Here is a 12,096-nt window from a genome sequence, read left to right on the forward strand (position 1 = left end):
TGCAAGTGCCAGCTGAAGGCCACAAGAATCAAAATGTTTTCCTTATGCAACCCTCCCAGGCAGCATAGCTTCCATAGAACTGGAGGGAAGCCATGTAGAGTGTTGCTAATTGCATGGCCAATCGTCCCCTGAGGTTGACAGGCCCTGCCTCGTACTCCATCTCAGAGGCCAGTGGGAATATCAGTGTTTCTACAATAACTGCTTCAAATTCTTTTTCCTCTTATTCCAAAAAAATAAGAATTTCTTTGCCAGAGAAATAGCACATAATGTGTTAGGAGCTGGCCTGTCAGCAACCCAGAAGGGATAGGATGAAACTGTCATCTGAGGGTCAGACAGGAAATATATGACCAAGGGAGGGATTTTTCCTTATCACTTTTGGCACATGTTAGACTTCTGTCTGATGAACAACTCTTCCTTTGTCCTTTCTCTTCAACTGAAAATTCTTCCCGAGCATCCTTATCCTCGGCCAAGCCACAGAGGACAGTAATGCCCAAGGCGTTCTGTTCCACCACCTGTCTCCCCTGGAATGTCTGTGGGTTGGCTGAATAGCTTAGGGATTTTTTTTTTTTTTTTCTTTGCTGAAGGGTCATTAAGCTATAGGAAATTTACTTTAGGGGAGTGTGTGAATGTGAGTGATTAGATAAAATACAAAATGTTCCAGTAATCTGTTTTAAAAACAACTTAATATGCTACAGTTTTATACTGTTTTATGTTATTGTTACTTAAAGTAGGAGAAAGAGGTAGGAGAGGAAGAATGAGGAGGGAGAAGAAGGAAGAGAGAAGACTGAAGAGGCAGAGAAAGTTAGGGGAGGGGAAGACATGAGAAGAGGAAGGAGGAGGACAGAGACAAAATGATACAGAGATAGTATTTATACAGAGAGAGAAAGAGGTCAGAAGAACAAGACAGAAGGGTTAGGGACCCACTGAAAATTACTAATCTTGTATGAAGAGTCATATCAACCTAATAACTATGGAAAGTGACTGTTCCACATTTATGTTAGTGTTTTACTTATTTGTCCAACCACTCACCCATCATAACCCTAACCCATGCATCCAATGATGTGCTCAGAAGTGACTCTTATTAAGCCCATTTTCATGGCCCCACAGCCACAGTCTCTACCTTTAGGATGATGTCTCCTGGCAGGAGCCGGCCATCTCTGGCTATCACCCCATCACGATAAATGTGCTGGACAATGATATGGACCAGAGGGGTTTCACTGCCTCCCACAAGCCTAATGGAGAGGTTTTCATTGGGATCCGTTCGATTGATCTTGATGCTGGTAATTTCACCATCTGGAATCAGGTGATACAACCTTGGAAAGACTAAAATGGACAAAGACAGTGTTTTTTTAAGACACCCACCATCGGCCATTTCCAACCACTTCTCTTCTTGCCAGGCTTTTGGTTCCAGCCAAACTAAACTATTCATCATTCTTTGTACATGTTTTCCATCTTCCTGCCTCTGAGCCAGCATAAGTTTTTCTGCCTGGAATGTTTTCCATCCTAGGCCTAAACCCAATTTTTCCTTCAAGGCCTGCATGAAATGATCCCTTCCAATTAAACTCTGCCCTCCTCCCTCCTCCCCTACTCTCTCTCAACTTCCTATTTCCCACAAAGCTGTATTTCTCAGGGCACTGAGCCTTCTATTACTATTAGTATTACATATGGTCATTTCTTATACCCATCACTGGACTCTAAGATCCTTGTTTCTTAGGTCTGTGCACAGATCTCTGTACACAGAAGACTTTGTCCCATGTTTATTGAGTGAAGAGGAATGAATGAACAGTCATTATGGAATGGACCACAGTTTGCTCACTTACTTATCAAGGGGAAAAAACAGAACAAACCTGTTCTGCTCTTTCTGATTATTCTGAAGGTTTCCTCCTGGGAGGCCCTGTCTTTCAGTCTCACTGAAAAGCAGGCTCTCTCCCCACCCCTGCTGTCAGTGAAGGGAAGTCAAATGGCCTAATTCACAATCAGGAAAAGCGCCCGGGCCCAGCTGGCGGTGTCAAGGGGTTCGTCCCTGATCCGCTTGCATTTCTGAATTCAGAGCGAGAAGGAGATTCAGAGATCTAGGCTGGGGTTTCCAAACCTTACATTTTCAGTGAGGACCCTTACCCTAGGAAGTTTTTCACAGGTTCCTCTGCCCCCATTCCCTGAGCCCACACACAGAAGACCATTTCAGGCTTTGCAGTTTGACAACCATCAGTTCAGTTCAGTTCAGTCGCTCATTCGTGTCCGACTCTTTACAACCCCATGAACCGCAGCATGCCAGGCCTCCCTGTCCATCACCAACTCCCAGAGTCCACCCAAACCCATGTCCATTGAGTCGGTGATGCCATCCAACCATCTCATTCTCTGTTGTCCCCTTCTCCTCCTGCCCTCAATCTTTCCCAGCATCACGGTCTTTTCCAATGAGTCAGCTCTTCACATCAGGTGGCCAAAGTATTGGAGTTTCAGCTTCAACATCAGTCCTTCCAATGAACACCCAAGACTGATCTCCTTTAGGATGGACTGGTTGGATCTCCTTGCAGTCCAAGGGACTCTTAAGAGTCGTCTCCAGCACCACAGTTCAAAAGCATCAATTCTTCAGCGCTCAGCTTTCTTCACAGTCCAACTCACATCCACACATGACCACTGGAAAAACCATAGCCTTGACTAGACAGACCTTTGTTGACAAAGTAATGTCTCTGCTTTTTAATATGCTGTCTAGGTTGGTCATAACTTTCCTCCCAAGGAGTAAGCGTCTTTTAATTTCATGGCTGCAATCACCATCTGCAGTGATTTTGGAGCCCCCAAATAAAGTTAGCCACAAGTCAAACCTTTATTTCACAAGTGAGGATGCATAAGCTGGGAGAACGGAAGTGACATGACCAGTTAGAGGTGGTAGTTTAGTGGTGGTCCCCAAAACCGGGTCAGAACCTGGGGCTCCTGCTAGGCTCCCTCCTTCATAGCTGGCAACAGGCCCACAGGGGACTTGCTCTGTAGACACACATTCTCTTGAGCCAGCAGTGCCAACTGGCGTGGTTCTCCACCCCGGTGGAAGAGAAGGGTATAGAGGCAACACCAGCTGCCACACAACACCTAGCGTGACAGGAGCCGCAGCTCTTCCCCAGATGCTGGAGGCTCGAGTCTGGACGTTGAAGGTGGGGTTACTTTTGTCTCCTGTAGCTGCTGACAGCAGCCGTTGCCCTAAGATTCTTCCTTAATTATATCACTGGGAAAGATCAAAACTGGAGGCCTGGTTCTACATAAAACACTTTTTGTGACTATTTTCAAAACCCATGACCTTAGTCCATTTTCCCTAATGAACTCCAAATTCATTAACAAGTACTCAACTCTCTAGGAACGATACAGAAAGAATTAAAATTATTTCTAAATATTACAAAACATGATAAACAAAGAAATTTAGTGGCCAGAGGAAGCCGGGTTGTAAATGTGGGCCCTTGACTGCCATTGGGATTTGATTTAATGTAAGCAACTGGGCTTTGTTGTAAGGTTGTGGGCAGCAGTCTTCATCTGTCAGTTCCTGGTGCTAACAGTGCTTGAGTGATCAAGTTCAATTAATGTTTAAACTGCTTTGATTACCTTAAGTAGGCGCTACCCACAAGTATTTGTTGGAACAGCTCTGGTGACAAGGGAATGGAAGTTTTTTTTAAAAATCATTTTGAGCTAAGAAAGATTTGGAAATAATCATCAAAGCTGCTGATTTTTGCTCTCCCCCCTCCCCCTTTCTACGCTTTCTCCCAACAGAGTTACAAAAACCATGCTCCCAAATCTAAACCAGTCAACGCTGTTTGTTTTGATAGTCTGAAAGGACATACTCAGTCACAGTTGAAAATGTTAATTACAGCCACGATAATGAGACCTTCAAGAGTTAATGAAATTTTTAATTCCCACTTGGTACTGGTCTGAAAAGAAACAGTTGTCCAATATTTTGTCCTTACTTAAGGACCAAGGAATATAGTATCATTTACCAAGTGTTTATTATACGCCGACCATTCAGCTAAGCAATTTGTATGATATTTTTGTTTGTTTGTTTAGTCCTCACAATAGATTAAGACTGGAACTAGGTTATTATTATCCCTGTTTTTTTAGATGATGAGACACTAAAGCTTAGAGGAGTCAAGTAAACCATCCAGGTCATATGGCTGATAAAAATGAAAGCCAATCTCTTTACTGATATGAAAAGGATGGATAAGCCATGGAAGTTCACCACACTAACCATGGGTTACTGAAGCAATGAGACCCTAAGGTCATTTTTGAAACCTCTGTTACCTCACAAATCCTGTACCAGCCTCACTGAGTGTTAATCCCTCCCCCATTGTGAAGTAATAGGTCCTGGAGCAGAAAAGGAAACTTCATTCTCTCCCGTGCAAAACCCCTGCACACATAATGTAGCTGCAATCTTCATCTTTGTGAAATAAAGTTTGATTCTGCTATAACTTGATGCAAAAGCATTCAGGTATGTTCACTGCCCCAAGTCAAGACTCCTAAATGGCCTCCAGGACTCTTCTAATCCAGCTTTATCCTCATCTTCCCCCACTTCCCAACACACAGTCAAGATCCCAGTGCCCATCCAGGTCATAACTGCCCCTTAAACACGGACTACACTGTCCCATTGGGAAGTGGTGTGTCTCTTCTGGTGGCCCCCATTTTCATTTATTTATATCGCAGTCTTCATGGTATTTTCTTTTCTTTTAGTCTTGAATGAACCCCTTGGAGCCAGGAACTAGATTTTATAATCTTTATATAAAAGTCCTCCGTGTGTCCTAAGTTGCTTCAATTGTGTCTGACTCTTTATGAATCTATGGACTGTAGCCTGCCAGGCACCTCTGTCCACGGGATTCCCTAGGCAACAATACCAGAGTGGGTTGCCATTTCCTTCTCCAGGGGATCTTCCTGACCCAGGGATTGAAGCTGTATTTCCTGTGTCTCCTGCATTGGCAGGCAGTTTCTTATATAAAATCACTGAGCCTAAATATATAAACAGCTCATGCAACTCTATCAAAAAAACCACATAACCTGATTTAAAAAGAGGAGAAGATACAGATAGGTATTTTTCTAAAGAATACATACAGCTGGCCAACAGGCATATGAAAAGATGCTCAACATTGTTAATCACCTCACACCTGTCAGAATGGCTATCATCAAAAATTCTTCAAATAACAAATGGTGAGGATGAAGAGAAAAGGGAACAGCGGCACACTGTTGGTGGGAATGTAAACTGATGCAGCCACTATAGAAAACAGTATGGAAGCTTTCAAACAACTAAAAATAGAACTATCATATGATCCAGCAATTCCATTTCTGGGTATACATCCAAAGAAAACAGAAACATTAATCTGAAAAGATACATGGACTCCAATGTTCATAACCAAGAGGTGGAAGCAACCTAAGTGTCCATCAACAGATGAATAAAGATGTGGTATGTATACAATGGAATACTACTCAGCCATAAAATAGAATGAACTTCTGCTATCTGCAACAGTGTAGACGGACCTGAGCATTTTATGCTAAGTAAAATAAGTCAGATAGAAAAATACAAATACTTTATGTTATCACTTCCGTGTGGAATCTAGAAAATAAAAACAAATAAAAAAACAGATTCACATATATAGAGATCAAACTAGTAGATACCCAGTGGGGAGAGGGAGAGGGAGAGGGACACAACAGGGAAAAAGGTATAAACTGCTTATGCAAAATAAGCAAGCTATAAGGAAACATTGTACAGTACAGTGAATATAGCCAATATTTTATAATAACTCTAAATTGAGTATAATCTATAAAAATAATGAATCACTATGTTGTACATCTGAAACTAATACGATACTGTAAATCAACTATATTTCAATTTTAAAAAAGCACAAAGCTTAGGCCAATGTCCTACACGTAGTAATCTCTTATTTTTAAAAGTTTCTGCAATAAACATGCAAATCAGTCTTATTCAGGCAAGATAAAACTTTATGTGGAATGGAATTAAGGAGGCTTTTGCTTTTGAACTGTGGTATTGAAGAAGACTCTTGAGAGTCCCTTGGACTGCAAGGAGATCCAACCAGTCCATTCTGAAGGAGATCGGCCCTGGGATTTCTTTGGAGGGAATGATGCTGAAGCTGAAACTCCAGTACTTTGGCCACCTCATGCGAAGAGCTGACTCATTGGAAAAGACTCTGATGCTGGGAGGGATTGAGGGTAGGAGGAGAAGGGGACGACAGAGGATGAGATGGTTGGATGGCATCACTGACTCGATGGACGTGAGTCTGAGTGAACTCCGGGAGTTGGTGATGGACAGGGAGGCCTGGCGTGCTGTGATTCATGGGGTCGCAAAGAGTCAGACACGACTGAGAGACTGAACTGAACTGAACTGAATAACGGGGAAGGCTGGCAGAAAGGAAGTTATGATCCTTTTATTCATTGCAGAGACATTCAGTGAGAACTATTATGTACTAGATACTGTGCTTGGCCTTGAGAACACAAAGACTTAGATAAAGAACCCCTGCCCTCACTGGTGCAGTTACAATAAAAGATGACATTGCTATAACAGAGATGCAGGTGCTTTGAGAACACAAAGGAGAGAGGACTGGGGGAGTCAAGGAGGGCTCCCAGGAGGAGGCAAAGCCTAAAGAGAAATTAGGATGCCAGCTGAAGGCAAGTGAGAGTACAGGTTGGACGGCAACATGGAAGTGAGAGAAAGACAGTATTTACACGATGGCAGACTCCAGTGTTCCTGCCTGGAGAATCCCAGGGACGGGGAGCCTGGTGGGCTGCCATCTATGGGGTCGCACAGAGTCGGACACGACTGAAGCGACTTAGCAGCGGCAGCAGCAGCGAGAGTACTGAGGTACAGGGTAAGAGAGGGAAGAAGGGGCTTATACAACTGCTCAAAGTTCTCTGAGAACATGATAAAGACAGAGGTTTGGGGTTTAGCCCCCAGCCTTGAGGGGGCTTCCCTGGTGGCTCAGATGGAAAAGAATCTGCCTGCAATGCAGGAGACCCAGGTTTGATCCCTGGGTTGGGAAGATCCTATGGAGAAGGGAATGGCAACCCACTCCAGTATTCTTGCCTGGAGAATTCCATGGACAGAGGAGCCTGGGGGGCTACAGTCCATGGGGTCTCAAAGAGTCGGACATGACTGAGCAACTAACACTTTCACTCCCCAACCTTGAAGGAGCAGAGGGCACTTTAATCCAGTGAGTAAACGAGTGGGCTCTGGAGCCAGAGGACACAAATTAAAATCCCAGGACTGCCATTTTCCAGCTGGGTGACTTTGGGCTAGTTACCCAGTCTCTCTAAACCTTGGTTTCTTCTTCTGTAAACTGGGAATCACAATCCCCATCTCTTATCATTGTGACCTTTAAATGCCTTAGAGCACTGCCTGGCACCCAGGAAAGCTCAAAAGCGTTCTTTTAGTTATTATCATTACTGCTGTGAAGTTCTAATGTAAGATGAAAAGGAAAGGACAGGACAGTATTTTCTCAGCTCCATTTATATTGAAAAAAAGATATAGAATCTAAGATCCAGAAACTTGATTTGCGTGAATTTTGGAGCCACATTACTTGGATTCCAAGTTCAGAAGGGGCAAACTAAGTAATTGCCTGGTACCTCAGTTTCCTCATCTATAAAACACGGATGATAATTGTAGCTCCCTCATAGAGTTGTTGAGGAGTACATGAATTAATACATAGAAAACCCTCAGAATCACACATCACATAAGGTGGAGATAAGAATACTCATGTGACATTTCCTGTGTGCCAGGCACTGTTCTAACTGCTCTTCACTTAACTATATTATTCTTTATATACACTAAGCTAAGACCTGAAGGTAAGGGTTCCAAAATCTTTTCCCTCAATCTATGTAAAAAGAGAACAACAGGGACTTTCCTAATGGTCCGGTTGTTGGGAATCTGCCTTCCAATGCAAGGGATATGAGTTTGAGCCCTGGTTCGGGAACTAAGATCCATGCCAAACTAGAGAAGCTGGTGAGCCGCAACAAGCACCCAATGTAGCCAGGAAAAAAAAAAAAAAAAAGAAAAGTAATTTTTGCCTTTGGTTACTTATATAAGTAGAGTAATCAAGGTAAAAAATATGTATGCCCTTAGGAAGAGAGGTATTGTAGAAAGTGAGGGCTAGTCCTGTGGTCATCAGCCCTGGCGTCATTCTGGAAGCCCAGGCCACGCCCAGCCTCATGGGGAAGCAACTTACCATCAAGGATAGTGGTGTTTTCAGAATCCTCTCGTCCCTGGTCAGCTTGGCTAACAACAGTACTTCCACTCTTTGTCCTTCGGAGAACACTCAAGGCTCGGTTTATTTTTTTAAAGGATCTGCTTCTGATGGTGGATCGCTCAAAGGGCCGTGCTGAAGACAAAAGAGAAAAAGGTCTTTTTAATGGACACGGCTGGCAAGATACACAACAGAACGCAAATGGTGATTACTTCGAGGTGGCAGGATGATACAATTTGCTTATCTGTATGTTCTCAGTTTTCTACAATGAAATATGGATGGTCTATTTAAAATCTGCTTGTCTTTTTTTCCTAGGCTGGATGGAATATAACAGCACTTTTCTCGAGTTGCCTGGGCGGGAAGGTATGGACGCTGCGGGAGTGATGAATCACTAGGTCTAACTTCAACTCCTTTCACCAAGTCAGATTACACACGTTTCTAATGATCTCAAGTCCTCGTGGTTTCATTTCACTTTGGAGAACTGGATGTTGGGTTGTGGCCAAAACTACCAGAACAATTTCCTCTTAAACAAAACATTTCTAGGACTTTCCACAGTGACCGTTTCACAGAGGGCAGTCCCAAGGCAGAAGAGCCCATTCCCGGACAACCACCCATTTGACTCACCCCTTGTTCGGTTGCTCCGGCCAGAGTCCAGGGGGCTATTTGGCTGACCATCCTCTGCTGTGGACACGTAGGCAGGGTTGTCTAGGCCAGGCTCATCTGTCATTAAGGAGACGGTGGGAACTGTGGAAATCTCTGGGGACAGTGCTGTTGCTGTGAGGCTGGTGCTGCCATCTGGACAGCCATCCTGAGAGCGCCTCTTCCTGTCTTTAGTGAGACCGTAGTGGGAGGCACCTTTGCAGCTGTAACAAAGCCAGAAGGAGGTCAGAGAAAGCTTTGCACATCGCTCAGCTGGGCCTCTTCCAGCGCACGTGCTTGCTGCCCTCGGAAATTGATTTGCTCACCCTTGGTTCCCCTCTCTTTTCACATGGAGGTAAGTCAATATACACTTGCAATCAAATGAATGAATGACTTGAGAGAACAGCTTTTAAAATTCATTTATTGCATTTTATTAAAACACTCTCTATCCTGGTGCCTGAAATGCAAACTGTGAGAGTTGTCATGGGGTCACAAAGACTAGGGCTTGAGGCTGGCTATCTTCAACTATTTGGACGTGGTAATTCCTTCTTGCTGGTATTTATCTTGACCATGAAAGCCCTTAGTCACCCTCTCAGTCCTTTCTTTTGGGTTTAGTTTCCCAAACCACTGAACATAAACACAAAACTCCTCCCAGATTCCATATTTAACTGTCCATGGAAATAGAATCGCCCACATTACAAAGCCACAGGAGTTTGCTCAGCACCATGGTTCTCTAGAGGCTGGCTTGCTGGCTTCCAGTCCCCTGCCTTGGGGCTGGTCTCAGAGTGGCCAGGACCTCTGAGGGACTGAGGACTGGGGGCTCCCATGCACTAAAAATGTGCCTGTCTTCAAACATTGGGAGAGTAAAACAACATTCACGGTCTTTAAAAAAATAGGTCTATATCCATTCACCCTCCATGTTAAAGAGCAAGCCTAAGAGTCAGGAGACCAAGGTTCGAGTTTATCTAAGTCCATATTTTTGCTGTGAATGCCCTTCCATTGTCACTAGGTAAGTCATCTCAGCTCTTAGGTAGGTTTCGATCAGAAAATGCTGATGGGAAATAAGGAAGCGGCTGCCATCTACTGCGTCTCTTGAAAAGATCTCCCCAGTACTACCGAAGAGGAGCATCGCCCCAATGGCTTCAGCCATACCCTTGACAAAGATGTGGGAGGAGGTCACGTGCTCTATCTGCCTGGATCCCATGGTGGAGCCTATGAGCATTGAATGTGGTCATAGCTTCTGCCAGGAGTGCATCTCTGAGGTCGGGAAAGAAGGGGGTAGCGTCTGTCCTGTGTGCCGGCGCCACTTCCTGCTCCAGAATCTCCAGCCCAATCGACAGGTAGCCAACATGGTGGACAACCTTAGAAAAATCAGCCAGGGTGCCAAGAAGGGCCCACATGGGGAGCTGTGTGTGGTACACAGAGAGAAAATTCACCTCTTCTGTGAGGAAGATGGGAAGGCCCTTTGCTGGGTGTGTTCCCAGTCCCAGAAACACCGTGATCATCCCATGGTCCCTATTGAGGAGGCTGCTCAGGAGTACCAGGAGAAGCTTCAGGTGGCACTAAAGAAACTAAGACATAAGCAGGAGATGGCTGAGAAGCTGGTATTGGACATTGCAATGAAGAAAGCATCCTGGAAGGGGAAGGTAGAGGCGCAGAAATTAAGAATTCATGAAGAGTTTATAAGGCAGAAAAACTTCCTGGCCGAAGAGAAGCAGAAGCAACTGCAGAAACTAGAGGAGGAGGAGAGGCAACAGCTGAGAACACTGGGCGACACAGAGACCAGGCTGGCGCAGCAGATCCAGGCCCTGCAGGAGCTGATAGCAGAGCTGGAGAGGAGGAGGCGGAGCTCAGCGCTGGAGCTCCTACAGGCCTTACAAATAGCTGAGAAAAGAAGAGAAGCGAAAGGCAAAGGAGAAAAGGAACGAAGTTCCAAAGAATAGCAAGGGAAGAGAGATAAGAAATAAGAGATAAGAAAGCTTCCCTCAGTGATCAACGCAAAGAAATGGAGGAAAACAATAAAACTGGAAAGACTAGAGATCTCTTCAAGAAAATTAGAGATACCAAGGGAACATTTCATGCAAAGTGAAAGTAAGTGAAAGTGAAAGTCACTCAGTTGTGCCCAACTCTTTGCAACCCTGTGGACTATTTAATCCGTGGAATTCTCCAGGCCAGAATACTGGAGTGGGTAGCCTTTCATTTCTCCAGGGGATCTTCCCAACCCAGGGATAGAACCCAGGTCTCCCATATTGCAGGTGGATTCTTTACCAGCTGAGCTACAAGGGAAGCCCAAGATGGGCACAATAAAGAACAGAAACAGTATGGACCTAACAGAAGCAGAAGATAGTAAAAAGAGGTGGCAACAATACACAGAAGAACTATGCAAAAAAGATCTTTATGACCCAGATAACCACAACAGTGTGATCACTCACCTAGAGCCAGACACCCTGGAATGTGAAGTCAAGTGGGCCTTACGAAGCATCACTATGAACAAAGCTAGTGGAGGTGATGGAATTCCAGTTGAGCTATTTCAAATCCTAAAAGATGATGCTGTGAAAATGGTTTACTCAATATGCCAGCAAATTTGGAAAACTCAGCAGTGGCCACAGGACTGCAAAAGGTCAGTTTTCGTTCCAATCCCTAAGAAAGGCAATGCCAAAAAATGCTAAAACTACCACACAATCGCACACATCTCACATGCTAGCAAAGTAATGCTTAAAATTCTCCAAGCCAGGCTTCAACAGTACATGAACTATGAACTTCCAGATGTTCAAGCTGGATTTAGAAAAGGCATAGGAACCAGAGGTCAAATTGCCATCATCCACTGGATCATCACAAAAGCAAGAGAGTTCCAGAAAAACATCTACCTCTGCTTTATTGACTACGACAAAGCTTTTGACTGTGTAAATCACAACAAACTGGAAAATTCTGAAAGAGATGCGAATACCAGACCACTTGACCTGCCTCCTGAGAAATGTGTATGCAGGTCAAGAAGCAACAGTTAGAACTGGACATGGGACAACAAACTGGTTCCAAATCAGGAAAGGAGTATGTCAAGGCTGTATATTGTCACCCTGCTTATTTAACTTATATGCAGAGTACAACATTCAAAATGCTGGGCTGGATGAAGCACAAGCTGGAATCAAGATTGCCAGGAAAAAATATCAATAACCTCAGATCCATAGATGATACCACCCTTATAGCAGAAAGTGAAGAAGAACTCAAAAGCCTCTTGATG

At 44.2% G+C, this 12,096-nt stretch overlaps 1 protein-coding gene and 1 pseudogene across 2 annotated transcripts in view; one reads left to right on the plus strand and one right to left on the minus strand.

Moving 5' to 3' along the window:
- The window catches only part of LNX1 (ligand of numb-protein X 1), a 193,134-nt gene that overhangs the window by 28,546 nt on the left and 152,492 nt on the right, over positions 1 to 12,096 (minus strand). For both annotated transcript variants that reach the window (XM_068974863.1, XM_068974864.1), the window contains 3 exons: positions 8,844 to 9,082; positions 8,202 to 8,354; positions 1,121 to 1,323 (listed from right to left, as the gene is read on the minus strand). In XM_068974863.1, coding sequence (XP_068830964.1) covers positions 1,121 to 1,323; positions 8,202 to 8,354; positions 8,844 to 9,082 — 595 coding nt within the window. The remainder of the gene's footprint in view (positions 1 to 1,120; positions 1,324 to 8,201; positions 8,355 to 8,843; positions 9,083 to 12,096) is intronic.
- Positions 9,995 to 10,801, plus strand: LOC138082215 (E3 ubiquitin-protein ligase TRIM21 pseudogene; annotated as a pseudogene).

This window comes from Capricornis sumatraensis, chromosome 7, assembly GCF_032405125.1.
Source record: "Capricornis sumatraensis isolate serow.1 chromosome 7, serow.2, whole genome shotgun sequence".
Lineage (NCBI taxonomy): Eukaryota > Metazoa > Chordata > Mammalia > Artiodactyla > Bovidae > Capricornis > Capricornis sumatraensis.